The sequence below is a fragment of the Gossypium hirsutum genome, chromosome A09, assembly GCF_007990345.1.
Source record: "Gossypium hirsutum isolate 1008001.06 chromosome A09, Gossypium_hirsutum_v2.1, whole genome shotgun sequence".
NCBI lineage: Eukaryota > Viridiplantae > Streptophyta > Magnoliopsida > Malvales > Malvaceae > Gossypium > Gossypium hirsutum.
Window position 1 is genome coordinate 77798535 of NC_053432.1, and position 18290 is coordinate 77816824.

The 18290-nt window shown below is 33.2% G+C and overlaps 1 protein-coding gene across 1 annotated transcript; it reads left to right on the forward strand.

Moving 5' to 3' along the window:
* Positions 1 to 3153: 3153 nt before the first annotated feature.
* On the forward strand, positions 3154 to 5331 carry LOC107942406 (protein MOTHER of FT and TFL1). The gene is made up of 4 exons (XM_016876068.2): positions 3154 to 3449; positions 3614 to 3675; positions 3778 to 3818; positions 4880 to 5331. The coding sequence occupies exons 1-4, from the start codon at positions 3255 to 3257 to the stop codon at positions 5098 to 5100; spliced, it is 519 nt and encodes a 172-aa protein (XP_016731557.1). The 5' UTR covers positions 3154 to 3254; the 3' UTR covers positions 5101 to 5331.
* Positions 5332 to 18290: the final 12959 nt, after the last annotated feature.

Sequence of the window (18290 nt, forward strand, 5' to 3'; positions counted from 1 at the left end):
CCATTTTCTCAAATTTATGTAGGCCAAAATTGATTTAAATGGAATAAAATGTTTTATCAGGTGTGCCAATCACATCTAAACAAAAATATTGGTGGAGACTCCACGTTCTGTTTTCAAAAAGTAGATCCCCATTTTTTAAAACAAAAAAATGGTTTCGACAATATGTTTTCTTGTTTATTGTGTTATTTTTAAGCACACATTTTTGTTCTAAATCTTTGGTTTTCACATGCATATGTGTGTGATAGCATTTCTAATATATATATTATTTTATTAGTGTCTAAAAACTAAGGTTTTTAGATTTTTTTTTTTAGTATTCTTCATGTTCATTTTATAGTCCATGTTCAAGGCTCGTTGCTATCCCTCCCAATAACATATCTTACCACTACATTCAACACTTGTTAATACTATGATTTTCAGATAATTCTAAGAAAAACTATTACACTTTTTAGTATTCTTCATGTTCATTGTGTAGGCGCGAGTGGAAAGTAATCTTTAAGCAAGTACTTAAAGAACCTGAATCTTGCTGCTGATACATTAGCTAATCTGATGAAAAATTCACCCTTTGACATGATGTTTTCGGTTATCCAACTCGAATCCTACTATTAATTTACAATTGATGCTGTTTTTTTCTTGTTTAAAAGAAATATTTAATTTTAACCTTTCCTAATATTAATAGTTGAATTTAAAAAAAAGTATTCTGAACTTTCAAAAAAAAATCAATTTAAACTATTTTCACACACAATATTTAACTTTAGGCCCTTAAATTGTTTAATTTCTATTTCGATCCCTTAGATCTTAACACAAAATTTCTGGCTGCATTCCATGTATGGAACAGTTGTCAATTTTTTTACGTTTGCGTTGAGTGGGAAAAAAGGAAAGAGGCAAAAGAAAAGGGAAAAAAAATGAAGAAAAAGAAAGGAAAAGAAAGTAAAGACAAATTTGAAAAAATATATTGTACGTTGATTTTCATATTTTTTCCACGTATTTTCATTTTAAAGTAATATGGATTTACTCATATTTTTTATTCAAACTATATTTAAAAAGTTTGACACGTGGGTTAATTTGAAAATAAAGTTATTGAAATAATAAATTTTAATTTTAAATAATTTATATTATTATTTAAATCACTAATTAAATTGATACCATGAGTAAATCAATTAGAAAAAAAATAAATTAGATTATTTGATATTATTTTAATTCTTTTTATTTATAAAAATCAATATATAATTGAATTTGTATTTCCTCTATCACGTTTATATCTATAATTACTATTATTTAAATCCTTAATTGAGTTGGTGAGATGAATTTTTGTAACGAAAAAAATTGACCATTAAATACATTGAATCAAAAAATTAAAATATATACATATACAATGAAAATTTCAATTTATTTTGTAAACTTACCAAATATTAAAAATTTATTAAATTTATATTATGGTATATAATAATTTTATTATTATTAATTAAAAATAAATAATATCAGATCATATTTTGTATTTATTTATATTATTTGTTTAATTAATTAGTAATAACCTTATAATGATAATATATATGTAACTATTAGATTGTACTAAAAAAATTAAATTTATGAGTATATAAAAGTTATTATGATTTTATTTTTAAATAAAATGGTTAAAATAAAGGGTCAAGATGATAAAAGAATTTTGTTAAATGGGAGTGTTTTCTCACTAGAGCTTAAGTTTTATATTTTAATTTTATATTTTTTAAAATTTAAAATAACAAAATAACATAGTATTATATTAAATTTATATTAAGATAGTATGTTTGTTACATTAGATTTTAGATATAGAAAATGTTAATTTAATGAATTTGGTAGTTACTGTTGTTTAGAATTGAAATTTTAAAATTCTAAAAACATATTGACTAAAAATAATCAAATTCAAATACAGAAATTAAACCTATAACTTACATATAGTACAAAATTAATAGTAGATTTTAATCAAATATTATATTTAAAATTTTCCTTTTAAGCTCATTGAATCTTAACCTGATTGGTATGAGTATTGTAGCCAATATGAGAGGATGTGAGTTCGAGTGCTTGAAGCGCATTATCTTCTTATCTATGGGTTGGGAATGGACTATGAGTAATTTTAAACATGCTGTCAAAAAAAGTAAATATAATCAATGAAGGATGATGACAGAGGCTAGCAGATGCCTGGTGAAAGAGTTGTGCACTTAAACCGGAGAATTGTAGGGCTTTTTGAAACTTTGAAGAATCTCAGTGGGTTGTGAGAATGGAAGATTCGAATAGTTAAGGATTTTAGATTGAGGGTTACCAGTTCTCACACTTTTCATCATCTGATGCAGAAAGGAGAGAATAAATTCGGAAAAGGCTAAACTGCTATTAGGACTGTTTTTTTTTTTGCTTTGCGTGTTTAGGACGTTTTAGTTCTCCATTTCTTAATGTATGTTTTTTAGGAATGTTGTTTATTGTTTTAAGAGCCCCAAGGCACCTCCCATTCGGACTGCTGGTAGTTTGACAGCTGGATGCGATGCAAGGTTTTAGGCTTTGTTTAGTCTTTTCAAATTTAATAAATGCATCGGGTACTTTGATAAAAAAAAATCCTTTCAACCTGATTGAATATTAACTCAATTGGTATAGACATTACAGCCAATATAAGAGGACGTAGGTTTGAGTGCACCGAAGTATTCATATCAATAGGTTGAGAAGAGATTATAAGTAATTTTAACTATGCTTTAAAAAAAAAATTAATCAGAACTTATAATCAACACTGCAAATTTTTTTTAATGAAAAATTATGTTATACAAAAATAAAATTTAAAATTCCATAAACGGTTATATATAGTAAAGAAAAAGTTTAATATATAAATAAATCACACATTTGTTACATTTTCAATTGCAGAGTACTCCAAACATATTTTATTCAAAAAAAATTATACTTTGAAATTTTACAAGCTTAAATTAGGAATATTTTAATAACAAATTTTTCCATTGAAAATTTGGGAATTATAAAAAAAAATAAATGTAGCAATTTGTTGCATAATTTGGTTGCTTTAGTAGGCTACAAAAAGAAAATGAAAAGCAGGGAGGTTTTTTTCACAGCTGGGAGGGAACGCACGTGGCAGTAACTGCCTGCAAGAACTTTTTAATGGCCTATGCATGCCACCTACGTCACACTAATCTAACCCCACCCTTCTCCCCCCTTTCACACCTCTTTATATACTCTCCCTTCTTTCTTCCACACTGCACCCCACCCCCACTCCTCTTTCTCCCATGGCTGCCTCCGTTGATCCTCTCGTTGTTGGTCGTGTCATTGGCGATGTTGTCGACATGTTCGTTCCCACCGTCACCATGTCCGTCTACTATGGTTCCAAGCACGTCTCTAACGGATGTGATATTAAGCCTTCTATGGCTATCAACCCTCCCAAAGTTGCCATCGATGGCCTTCCTGACCAGTTTTATACTTTGGTTCGTTTTTTTTTTTTACCAATTGGGAATTGGGTTCTCTTTCTGCACTGTTTTTAGTGTAATTTGTTTAAGAGAGAGGGAGGGTATGATTGTTTAATGCTTGTTGATATGTCTCTGAGTGAGGCTGACAATTAATGATGCATGCTGATGATGATTTAAACCAGGTGATGACTGACCCTGATGCGCCAAGTCCCAGCGAGCCAACCATGCGTGAATGGGTTCACTGGTACGTTGTTTTTTCCCCCCTTGTTTTTGAGAAAATATTTTGTAATCATGTTGCTGATCATTTCGTAAACCATCACGCAATTTGCTTTCATCGCTGTTTCAGGATCGTGTCTGACATTCCTGGAGGAACCAACCCCACTCGAGGTATAAACAACTCTCTATGTATTTATATTGTCTTATTATACCCTCTTCAGAATATTGCCGTATTTTTAACTTTATTATTTCGATTGATTCTGCTGTAAAGAAAATAAATTTTAGCAGAATTATTTATGATGATATTTACTGTGATTTTCTTTTCATTCTCTTTTATCTCAGCCAAGATTAAACCAATTCTTGCATGCATGCATGCATCCCGAGGGAAAATTTTCCGAGACAATTATAATCTGGTTTTCTTATTAAATCAAAGTGGGTTATATCTATTTTTAGAAAATTATGAGTACAAAATTAAACAACAAAGTTGTTTGAAAAATCATCTCATACTAGGTTAAATGACACAAGAAAATGTGTATGTGTTTACTAGAATAATTAATAAAAAAGAAAAAAATGGGTGTTGAAAATACATCTAGCATAGAGCTTAGATAAACAATTTGCAATGTGCAGCAGTAGAATTTGAGTTGAATTCATTGTTAAATCTGTCAAAGATCCAATACAACCCTAACAAATGTTGTCCGCCCCCAAAATTCCTTTTACTATGTAATCTATATATCACTGACACTCACTGCAATCTGCATCTGCATCTGCATGTAATTAATATAATTAAATATCTTATTTTGGCTCTTTCTGCAACCCAATATTTTCCTATTTGTATTTGGGATTGCAATTGCATGCATCACACATCTGACACATGGTTAGTTGTTTCAACAACAAGTAGCAGCCCATCCATGCTTTGGATTCTCTTGTATATATGCCACATGCCATGTAACTACACTGTCCTCGTGGCTTCCATCGGGACACAATATTGACCCACCTTATATAATATACTCATAGTTGAGATGGGATATATAAGATATTTATAGTCTTAATAACTCTTATCAATAAAATAGGAAGATTTAATACGGACATGTTGTAAATTGAACATATAGTTTGCCCAACTCTAATTTGCATGATGTGTCAGGCTTGTGATGTTTAATCCTAAATTATAATGATATAAGGTTGGGGGTTTAAGCACATTAGTTTACTATGAGTGGGAGATTATTCAATTTCAGGGAAGGAAATCCTGGCATACATGGGTCCACGGCCTCCAGTAGGCATACATCGCTACATACTGGTGCTGTTCCAACAAAAGGGCCCGTTGGGTGCGGTGCAGCAACCGGCGACAAGAGCTAACTTCAGCACTCGATTTTTCGCTGACCACCTCAACTTGGGACTGCCTGTGGCTACTGTCTATTTCAACGCCCAAAAAGAGCCCGTCAGCCGAAGGCGTTGAATCTCCCACGCACACTTCTCACTCTACATATATATAAAAAATATATAAATATAAAACTGGTTCGACTCTTTAACTTTATAAATTAGCTTTGGCCAAGTGTAGTCCTAGTACGTACGTTTGAGAAGTGTATGTCTCTTTGTTGGGTTTATATTTGATGCTAAGTTATCGAACTTTTATGCCGATTAACTGAGCTTCCTTATTCTAATTTGAGTTAATCAAGTCCTTAAATTATACTCTCTCTTTTTTATTTGTCAACGTTTAATCTATAATATATAATATATTTGGTGCATTTGTTGTGATCAAGATGATGAAGACGATAGGATAATTAACATTCTTTAATCATGTTTCTGTCGCACGTAAAAAGGGATAGATATCTTTTTAGGATTTATATTTAATTCGCTCACCATTTATTCATTGTACAATATTTATCAATGGATTCCCGGATTAGATGATGGTACAAAAATTCATGTAATTAGATCACCGACTAAATGATGACACAAAAGTTTTTAAAAATAGTGATTTTATTTTACTTTTAATAACAACAAAATTATATTAATTTATTAATAATAGATGATAGAAAAAAAGAGATAAAATATTAAGGAAATCTTTGTATTTAGAGAACAATTGAATTTCGGCTCATTTATTAAAAGAATGAATAAATTAGTTTATATATATTTCGAAATGTATAAATTAATTTCTCCGTCCCATTAAAATGATTATGTGGAGCATTAATTTAAATGGTTAAATAAAAAATTTCTAAAACTTCAAAATATATATATGTAAAAGAATCTAAAAAATTTACAAAAAATGGTCATTATTTTACAAACTTTCAAGTCCAAACCTAAAAATGGTCATTCTTTTACAAGATTTTCTTCCCTAATTTACAAAATTCAAAAAAAAATCCACATACTTGATTGAAGCCAAAAATAAATAAATAAAGAAAAACTTGGTTGAAGCAAAAAAAAAAAATCAACTATTACTCACTTTCAAATTTCTCGTGTTTATGTTTTTGTTAATGTTTAATTTAACTTTCATTGCCCATACTTCCAATTAAAAGGTAGATAAAAAAAATATTTAATGTTTACTTTCTTTTGCTTTAGTGAATACTTATTTTTGTATATCCATTGTTTTCGTATCTTCTAATGGCATGTAATCATCGTTATAAAATTTCGATTACTTATTTTCGCATCCCCTTCGTTGTTACAAACTTTCACATTTAAAGATCTTATTGTTAAATACCCTAAAAAGCTGTTTGAATGTTACAAAAAAAATTTAATTTAATATTTCTTATTTGGGTCTGTTATCTTATTCGGATCTGTTATTAAATCCGTAAGAGATGTTACATTACCAAAGAAATGACATGGGCTTGGTGATGGCTACATGTGTACAACAAGATTGGAAGATGGGTAATTCCTTTACAACAGAAGCACTAGCTTGTAATCGGGCGCTTCATTTGACCACTAACTTGGGGTTTCCAAGGCATAAAATTGAAGGAGATTTCTTAAGCATGTAATCAAGAAACTCAAAACTAGTACATTTGACAGATTAACAAGCGAGCCTCTGGTGGAAGATGGTAAAGCTCTACTTCGAAGGTTTTACCATTACTGACTCTCTCATGTCTTTAGATAAAGTAATATGGTGGCTCGCAAACTAGCGAAAGAGGGATCGATGCAGGACTATGGCCAACATTGATGGAAAAAGGAACTCAAATAGTTGCACCCATAGTTCTCAGCAAGTAAGTAACCCCGGAACCTAAGGAAAAGAGTGAAGTTGATGAGTGGATTAAAATTTATTAAATTAATTTCGTTAAAGTTGTTAATTTTTAAGTTTAAAAAATTAAACGATTTGTAATATATTTTTGGATGGATCCATGCATTTTTAATTTGAGATGTCTTCAATGAAAAAATTATCTCTTAGCTTCTAAACACACATTAAATTTCAAGCTTGAGAGCTCAAGATACAGCCGTTTTGGTGAAGAATACGCAAACAAAATTTTCTAGATGTAATTAAAGTGATAATAATGTGTTTTAGACTTTAGTTAGCTTTTAAATTGAGTTCAATTTTAAAAATTAAATTTAATTATATATAACCCAATAATATATTTATTAAGTTTCTATTTTAGAGATTTATTCATTTCAAATTTTTTAAATATTTCAAACTAATTTAGCTTTAAGGAAGGGTTGTTTCCTTATTTTTCAAGTAGTTTAGGTCTATACATATGGTATTATGTTTTCTATAGCCACCATAGATGTATTTGCTTGACTTTTTTGTTTTTAATAAAATACTCTAAGGGATCTTTTCATACAAACTAGTTTCTTTCATTTTTCTTGATAGAACTTTTGTTTCAATTCTTTAAGATTGTAGAGGAGGTTCATCATAATTCCAGCTTGCGTAATTCAAGTCAATTGGGAGGGTTGATTAAAGACCAATATAGTTCTTTCTTTGTTTGTGTAAGTCCAATAAAGGAGGCTAGGTTATCTATCCAACTATTTGTTATCAACTAGTGGTGAAGCCAGGGGTTGGCAAAGGCTTGGTCCGTCTAAAATGATTTTTTTTATTTAGGTCCTTTTATAATTTATAAAATTTTAAATTAGTAATAGTAAATTTCACTTTGGCCCCTCAAAAATGATAAAAATTGATTCAATCCTTAAAAATTATAAAGATATAGACTATTGAAATGGTAAAATACATTTTTACTATCATAAAAATATACAATTTAATTCTAACTCCCCCTAAAAATTTTTTTTGCCTTTGCCCTTGCGATCAACACTATTTATCTTCTTTCTTCTTTTCATCAATCATTCAATCATCTTTTGTTTCTTTTCTTTAGTTCTTTAATTATTTATTTTGTATTGATTTATTATCTGATTTTTGTTGGAAATTTTCATATTTGAACCCAATAACTTTGGTCTATAACTACTCTTGCAAAAAGTTACTTAGGTTGTAATAAAAAGTTATAAACTTCGAGTTGATTGTTCTGGCTCTTAAAGTTTAATCCCGAGTTTCTGCATCATTTGGTGTTAGAGTCTAGGTGTCGAAACCATTCTTTTGAAAACGGAGATCGACTTTGTTTGAAAGTGAAAATTAAAACGAGAGTCGCCACCAATCTTTTATCAGGTGTGATCGGATCACCTTTGTTTTAATAAATCGATTTTAGTTTACTAAAACAGGGCCTTTGGTCTACGAAACTTGAGAGAATGAGTTCGGGAGTCGGTTACGTGCGAGGAAAGATTAGCACCCTTGACACGCCCAAAAAATTGGTATCGAATTGATTATTTAGTGTCTTAATGTCGAAAATTAAAAATCGGGAAGGGACTTGAAATACGATCTTTTCTATTAATACTGATTTTAAAATTCTTGAATTAGCTTAAATCGATTTGTTTAAAGATTTCCTTATCTCGAGATATCGGAGTATCACATCCCGTAAGTTAGGACACAATACCATGAATTCCCGAGCACAAGGTCGTCTTTTAATTTAAATTGGAAATCCGTGCATTTCAAAACTCAAAAGGATATTTAGCTATTTAGAACCAACAAGAGACCCGAAACCCCGTAAGTTAGGGCACAATTCTTCGATGTTTCAGAATGCGAAACATTGCCTTATTTATTGAAATTAGTAAAAATATGAATAAAAATCTTTAAAGTAATGAACTACATAATGATATAAAATAGGCGGGAGACAAAAATAAACGAGTTGGAAATACATTGAAACAAATAATAAATATGACAACAATATTAAAACAATAACAATGCATGCGATATATTAAACGTAATAATAGTATCCAATGTGAAATAAAAACAACGAATATATACATAATACAGATATTAAGAGTATGTACGTAAAATATATATATATATATTTATAAATAGTAATAGTGTTAGAAATATACTATATATAGTGTTTGAAGTATATCCATAAAATAGTGAAAATATAACTAGTAATGTTAAGATATATATAATATATACATATGTATAAAATAGATATTAAAAAAAATATGTACATAACATATATGAATATATATAATAATATTAAAATAAAATAATAAGTGATAATAGTGAAAATAATAGGTATAGTAATAAATATGATAATGTATGAAAATAATGCTATATATAAAAGTATATATATACTCATATAATAAAATATATGTACTAGTATTAACAATAAATATAATAGGGATAAAAATAGATATAATAATAATACGTACAAAATATGGTATTAAAAAGCATATTACATATATGTATATAACATAATATTTATATATGTACATAAGATGATATAAAAAATATATACATGGAACAACATAAGAATTATATGTAAATAATAACATTAAAATATATATATAATATATAAAATAAATATAATATATATTAGAAATGATAATAATATAAAAACTATTGATACGCTATATAAATACATACATATATATAAATAATAATGATGTTAGAAATATACAATGATATTAGAAATATATATAAAATAGTATAAAAGATGTATAACTAATAATGTTAAAATATATACACAATAATATATATAACATACAATATTGAAAACATATATACATAATATATACGAAAAATATATAGATATACATAATATAATATTAAAATATTTACATAATACATAAATATTAGGGATAAAAACGACTAATAATAATGCTACATAAGTATATACATAAATATATTAAAAACATATACATATATATATAAAAAATATATATACACTAATATATAGTAATCATGATAATAATAATATTAAAATATAAAAAGTAAATATAATAAAGATATTAAAATAAAGTAATAAATTAACAACATATATAAATATATATATACATATACGTATGTAAAATATACATTACTACATAGTAATATTAATAATAGTAATAGATTGATATTAGTAACAATAATAATAATAGGAAACAACAGTATAAATAATAGCAAAAATGATAAAATTAACTAATTTAATGACAAAATAGCTAAACCATAAAAAAAGATTAAATCGAAATTAAAATAGAAAGTTTGGGGCGAATTCGCAATAAAAACAAAAAGAAAGGACTTGATTGGACGCGCACAAAATAGATGAGGGCTAAAAACACAATTATTTCTCCCCTCAAAACACAACACAACAAAAGGGACTAAATCACAAAGCGTTACATACTTTGTGGCCAAATTAAAAAAACTGAAAAAGTACTTGATTGTAGAAGCATGAAAAAGCGGAGGGGCTAAAAGTGCAATTAGCCCCTCTAATGAAAAACACCCGGATCCTTGGAGCGGGCCGGGTCAATAAACGAGTTAGGCCAAAACGGCGTCGTTTTGGGGTTTAAAGGCCAACCCCAAAACGACGTCGTTTTGGGGGGCTATAAAAGGGCTAAAATTTGCAAAAAAAAAATCATTTGGTGAGGAGAGAGAAAAAAAAGAGAAAGAAGGAAGAGAGAAGGGAGGGGGAAGGAGATTTTCGGCCATAGGCCGGTCACCGGTCGATCGTCGAACCACCTTCGCCGGCGTCGGTGCCGGCCACAGTACACGTGGCCGAAAAAGGTAATTTTTCCTCTCTTTTTTTATGTTTTAAAATATTATTTTTATTTCTATTTATGTATTTAGATAGGAAAGAAAAAAAAGATTCGAAAATGAACAAAAAATAAAAATAAAAAAATAGTAGATTCACCTCAAGGTTTGATCTGATTCGATGATATTGCACTGTTTTGGTATTTTGGAATTATTCTTGTATTTTAACCTACTAGTATTGATGCAAAAAAAAATTCTCTTTGTATTGATAGCCAAAAATTCTTTTTTTTTTCTTCTTTCTTTTACATGATTTTTGAATGGCTTTTTATGACCATCTTTTACATGATTTTATATTATTTCTTTTTCTATTTCTTTTGTAGGTGATGGTGGGAGACAATGGATATCAAAAATGGGAGGAAAATGGGGCAAGTGGGAAAGTGGCTAGGTGGTTAGGGTTTCTTCCTTTCTCTTTTTGCTGGAAAATGTTTAGTACTAGTGGGCTAGGTTTAGGGTTTGTGAGTTGGGTATGTAATGGACCATTAGGTTTGGGCTGTTTAACAATTAGGTTATTTGTAAATGGACTGGGCCAAAATTGGCCTATAACAGCTGCCCCTCTTTGCTCATTATCGTGTAACGGGAATAGAGCAAAGACATAAAGAAAGGCCAATTTTGCCCGGTCTTGCCAAGTATTGATTTCTCTAGTGCTCTTCTTGTTTAGGTAGTCTCATACTAGTCCACCGCATCTTGTAGCTTTGGTTCAATCCACTGCATCTTCTGACATATGCCTTGTAGCTTCAACCTACTCCGATGTAGTTTCAAGGGTATGAAATTTGTGGCTTCGATCTACTTCACTGTAACTTCTGAAAGGTGAGATCTACAACTTCAGTCTGCTCTTTTATCGCTTCAGTGAGATAAGGTTTGTGGTCTTTTCTTCTGCGACTTCAAGGGAACAAAATCTGATGTCTTCAATCAGCTCCAATCTTTATTCTTTACTCAGCATGTGATCCTGATCTCGACTCATTTCTCGCAATAGAATTGATTCCGTAGAAATAGTCATTAAAAACAGAAATTGAAAAAAATAGCTCAGCACGTGAGCAAAGGCTCAACTCACTTCTCGCAATATGAGTTGATTTTTGAAAACAGAATTTGCAAAACAGATTTTGAAAATACCTCGGCATGTGACCCGAGGCTCAACTCACCTCTCGTAATATGAGTTGATTTTTGAAAAGCATAAATTTAAAAAAAACATTAATTAAAAATATCTCAGCGTGCCCCGGGGCTCAACTCACCTCTCGCAATATAAGTTGATTTTTGAAAAACATAAATTGAACAGAAATTGAAAATACCTCAATGTGTCTTGAGGCTCAACTCATTTCTCGCAATATGAGTTGAGTTTTGAAACAAAAATTAACAATGCCTTAGCGTGTCCCGAGGCTCAACTCACCTCTCGCAATATGAGTTAATTTTTTTGAAAAGCATAAATTAAAAAACATTAATTGAAAATACCTCGGCATGTGATCCTGAGGCTCAATCCACCTCTAGCAATATGAATTGATTTTTGAAAAACATAAATTGAAAAACGGAAATTGTAAATACCTCGACATGTGACCTGAGGTTCAACTCACCTCTCGCAATATGAGTTGATTTTTTTGATGAACAAAAATTAAAACTGCCTCAGCGTGTCCTGAGGTTCAACTCACCTCTCGCAATATGAGTTGATTTTTTTGAAAAAATAGATTGAAAATACCTCAACGTGTCTTGAGGCTCAACTCACCTCTCGCAATATGAGTTGATTTTTTCCTTTGATTCAGTACAGCTATCATCACATCCTCTCGCTCTACTCGAGTACCTGTAAATGTCATGCATAACGTTATCATGATATGCATATGTTTGTCTTAAATGCCTTTATGACTACACGATTATGTTATGCGCCTTTAGCTGTTTGTCTTATGTCCTCTTTCGTCATGATTTTTGATGATCTGTATTCATTGCTTTGACTCTTGACTTTCTATTTAGGCCCTGTACCCATCCTCAAGCTTCATGAGTAATCTACATTTCTCAGATATCACTCTTTTGCCCTTGGTTGAACTTTATCCTTGCGTTGAGGCTCTTGTACTTATCAAGTTCTTATCCAGGTAATGCTTAACATTTCTTTTGTTTAGAGTATGTCATTTCACTATTTATCATGAAAATAAACGACATAATGAGATGCATGAAAATGGTCAGGTAGGGACAAAGGGATACCTCACATTTATTTCTTTCAAACGTGGCAAACAAAGAAAGTCAACTAATGATAATGAGAAAGTGTCATAAAGAGAAAACGGATCGCATTTTCTAGCATGGCTTCTTGCGTAGAAGATTTCGAGCTACTGAAAAATGCTTCAAATGCTGTAGTTTCGCTGTTTAACCCACCGTTCAACCGTCTTGCTCTTTAAGCCCGGGTTTGCTTCATTAGAATGCCCTTTCGGGTTTTCATCTTAATCTTTTGTGTTAATCAAGATGCCCTTTTTGGGTTTTCACCTTAATCCCTCTTTTTTTGTTTAGGCATAATATTTCTTCACAGCATCTGAATTCACTGGATTAGGTAACTCATTCCCATCCATCTCAATGAGAATCAAAGCTCCGCCCAAGAATGCCTTCTTTACGACATATGGTCCTTCCCAATTTGGTGCCCATTTTCCTCGTAAGTCCTTCTATATTGGAAGAATCTTTCTCAGCACGAGTTCTCCTTCGTGGAATTCTCTTGGCCGTATTTTCTTGTCATGGGCCGCGATCATTCTCTTCTGGTACATCTGTCCATGAAAAATTGCCTTTAAACGTTTTTCTTCGATGAGGTTTAACTGGTCATATCGAGCTCGAACCCATTTTGCCTCCTCTAGTTTCGAATCCATTAAGACTCGTAAAGAAGGGATCTCAACTTCGATAGGTAGCACAGCTTCTATTCCATAGACCAGAGAGAAAGGAATTGCCCCCGTAGATGTCTGTACAGATGTGCGATATGCATACAAAGCAAATAGTAGCTTCTCGTGCCAATCTTTATATGTCTCAGTCATTTTCTTAATAATCTTCTTAATATTCTTGTTGGCTGCTTCAACAGCTCTGTTCATTTTCGGGCGATAGGGTGACGAGTTATGATGCTTTATTTGGAACTGCTCACACACTTTCTTCATCATCTTGTTGTTCAGATTCAAGGCGTTATCTGAAATGATTCTCTCAGGCAAACCATATCGACAAATGATTTCCTTTTTCAAAAATCTGCAAACTGCAGTCTTTGTCACATTGGCAAACGAATCAGTTTCTATCCATTTTGTGAAGTAATCAATAACCACAAAAATGAACCGGTGTCCATTAGAAGCTTTTGGGGAAATTGGCCCTATAACATCCATGCCCCACATAGAAAAGGGCCACGGAGAAGTCATGACATGAAGGGGCGAAGGGGCTACATGAATCTTATCGCCATAAATTTGACATTTGTGGCATTTTCTTGCAAAACTAATGCAGTCGCTTTCCATCGTCAGCCAGTAGTAACCGAGTCTCATAATCTTCCTGGCCATAGTGAAACCATTGGCATGTGTCCCACAAATTCCCTCGTGGACATCTTCAAGTATTTTTCTAGCTTCAACAGCATCTACGCATCTCAAGAGCACCTGATCTTTTCCTTTTTTTGTACAGGATATCCCCATCAAGAACGAATCTCGCTGCTATTCTTCTGATTGTTCTTTTGTCTTTCTCATTTGCTTATTCGGGATACTTTTGATTCTTAATATATTCTAAGACATCATGGAACCATGGCCGTCTATCCAGCTCTTTTTCAATGCTGAAACAATGTGCAGGGACTTCATATATGCTCATTTGAAGAGGCATTATTTCTGTTTCTCTGTTTGCTTTGAACATTGAAGCCAAAGTGGCCAGGGCATCAGCCAATTGGTTTTCTTCTCGTGGGAGGTAATTAAAAGTTATTTCTTCAAATTCTTTAATCAGCTCTGCCACTAGATCACTGTATTTGACAGTTTCGAATCTCTCACTTCCCAATCTCTACGGATTTGGTATATCACCAAGGCTGAGTCTCCGTATACCTCTAAAGTTTTGATGTTTCATCCAATCGCTGCACGAAGTCACATGATACACGCCTCATATTCTGCTATGTTATTGGTACAGAAAAAGTTCAACCTGGATGTGAGTGGGTAATGGTTCCCTTCTGGCGATACTAATACTGCTCCAATCCTATGCCCCAATGCGTTCGATGCATCATCAAAGCTCATCTTCCATGACTTCTTTTTTGATGACTCATATTCTTTTTCTGCAATGCACATCAAGTTTTCATCCGGGAAATCAAATCTGAAGGGCTCATATTCCTTTGTCGTTCGAGCAGCTAAGAAATCAGCTATTGTGCTCCCTTTTATCGACTTCTGACTTATATAGGCAATGTCGTATTCCGATAGGAGGATCTGCCATCGTGCTATTCTTCCTGAGAGTGCCGGTGATTCCATCATATACTTTATTGGATCTAGCTTTGAAATTAACCATGTTGTATAATACAATATGTATTGCCTGAGTCTTCGAGCTACTCAAACCAGAGCGCAACAGTATTTTTCAATGGATGAATACTTTGCCTCATATTCAATGACTTTTTACTGAGGTAGTAGATCGCATTTTCTTTCTTTTCTGACTCGTCGTGTTGCCCCAGTATGCAACCCATTGAATTTTCGAACACAGTCAAATACAATATCAATGGTCTTCCCGGAGTTGGCGGTACTAGCACTGGAGGACTAGACAAATATTGTTTTATCTTATCAAAGGTCACTTGGCATTCCTCATTCCATTCTCCCGGGTTATGTTTTCGAAGAAGTCGAAAGATTGAGTCGCATTGGTTGGTAAGTTGAGCGATGAATCGGGCGATGTAGTTTAACCTCCCTAAAAATCCTCTGACTTCTTTTTGCGTGTGCGGAGGTGGTAACTCTTGAATAGCTTTTATTTTATCCAGATCAACCTCGATACCTCTTTCACTGACAATGAAGCCTAGCAACTTTCCCGAGGTATCCCAAAACGTACATTTGGCTGATTAAGTTTTAGCTGAAACTTTCTCAGCCTTCCGAACAGCTTCTTGAGGTTCACCACATGTTCTTCTTCCCCTTAGGACTTAGCGATCATATCGTGGACATAGACCTCTATTTCTTTATGCATCATGTCATGGAATAACGTCACCATAGCCCTCTGATATGTTGCCCTAGCATTTTTTAGCCCAAATGGCATCACCTTGTAGCAAAATGTTCCCCACATTGTTACGAAGGTAATTTTCTTCATATCCTCAGGGGCCATTTTGATCTGATTATACCCCGAGAATCTATCCATGAAAGAAAACAATGAATGTTTTGCTGTGTTATCTACCAACGTATCAATGTGCGGTAAGGGAAAATTATCTTTAGCACTTGCTCGATTCAGGTCACGATAATCCACGCACATTCGTACTTTGCCGTCTTTCTTTGGCACTAGGACTATGTTACCCACCCATTCTGGATATTTGGAAGCTTGTAAGAAACCCGCATCGAATTGCTTTTTGACCTCTTCTTTTATCTTCAACAGCATCTCAGGTCTCATCCGTCTTAGCTTTTGCTGAATGAGTTTGCATTCTGGTTTTAACGGGAGCTTATGAACCACTACATCTTCATCAAATCCTGGCATTTCTTGATATGACCATGCGAATACATCTTTATACTCGCGGAGCAAAGCAATAAAATTATGCCTGGTGCCCCCTGAAATAGAGGTCCCAATCTTCACTTCTTGCTTCATTTCTTCAGTTACCAAATTTATTGTTTCAACGGATTCTTGATGAGGCAAAATCTGTTTATCCTCTTATTCCACCATTCTTAGCAAGTCAGGAGACGAGACATAGTCTTCAGCATTTTCTTCGGCTTCGAATTCTCCTAAACAAGCAGCCTTCTCAAAATCAATTTTAGGACTCATAACGAGTTTGTTCATGCTGTTGACATCTGAGCACCTGAAAGTTGAATGAAAAATGAGACTATAGAGGGGCATCTAAGTATTGGAACCAACAAACGAAATGTTATGGCATGGCATGAGGCAAATGTGAGGACAGGCTATGAAATGAGAAAATGATTATGAAATTAGTGATAATGCGAAAGATCATGACAAAATGCATCTTCATTGATATTCATTTGAATGATAAAGAGCGAATGCAAGCTCTTACAAAAGAATTCTATTATATCTAAGGACACAATAGCATGTTAATGTTTGAGCATTACTCTGAAGACTTATAAACTACAAGAAGGTCCTCGGCAGTCCAATTGTTCAATATGAAACCCAGGGGACAAAGGCGTATCTTTGAGACATCTTTACTTGTGTCGGCTCCTTTGTCAATGACATTTATACTGATGTTCTGAAAACCCTTTTCGATCATTAACATTGTGCCTTGTGCATTGTCCTGCCTCGGGTATATCATTCCCGCAGACGTAAATGTTCTTGACAAATGAGGGAATTCCATATGCTCCCATTCTGGTTCTCGGCCTAAGGTTCTCGCGATCCTTCTTTCTTGATCTTTCTTCCACTGTCTTCTTCTTTGACGCATGTCCGGCTGGAACCCTAAATCGTATCGGGCCTTGTGGTGCATTGGTTTTAGAGCCCTGACTATTCCTTGCAGATATCTCCCTAAACCTCTTCTCGCTTAAGCTCCCCTTCCTACAGTCAACTTGACACCCATTCTGGTATTTCTCGACAGTTTTGGCACTGAAATTCTATTTCCCTCAGCGACAAAAGTGGCATTGACAAATTCAAGAGATCGGAAGGAACATTCCACTGTGTCTTTGCTTCTTCAAGATATGGCGCATCAGCAGAGATAGATGCGATAATGTCTTCTTCTCCCTCGACAGTGACCAAACAACCATCTATGATGAACTTTACTTTTTGATAAAGAGAGGATGGAACTGCTCCAGCAGAATGGATCCAGGGCCTTCCCAGAAGGTAGTTATACGAGGGTGTGATGTCCATGACTTGGAACTCGACATTGTAAATGTAAGGGCCCACTTCTAAAGGGATATCAATCTTTCCCATAACTTCACGCCTTGTCCCATCGAATGCCGTTACCGTGGAATGATAGAGCCTTAAATAGGACAGATCTATCAGAATTCTGGAAAGCATGGCCAAAGGCATGACATTGAGTGTCGAGCCATTATCGATAAGCACATTCGGTATTATATAGCCCTTGCAACGAGTCGTAACATGTAGTGCTTTCACGGAGCCTCTACCATTGGGTGGTATTTCGTCATCACTAAAAGAAATAAAATTATCCGTATTCAAGTTGTTCATCCATCTGTCCAGCTTCTCCACGGATATATTGTTTGCCACGTAAGCTTGATTCAACACCTTCAGCAAAGCGTTCCGGTGTGGCTCTAAATTTCGCAGCAGAGATAAAACCGAGATTCGTGCTGGTTGCTTATTCAATTGTTCCACCATATTGTATTCACTGTGTTTGATCAATTTCAAGAACTCCTGTACTTCTTCCTCATCCACAGGCTTTTTAGTTTCTTGCACGGGTGGAATTCCTTACTCGACTTCGGCCTCATGCATCACTGTTTTCCCTTTTTGCTTCCAGTCACTGTTCTTCTTCACTGGTTCGACCTCTTTCGAATAACATCTTCCACTTCGGGTAAAATGACCTACCTCTCCAACAT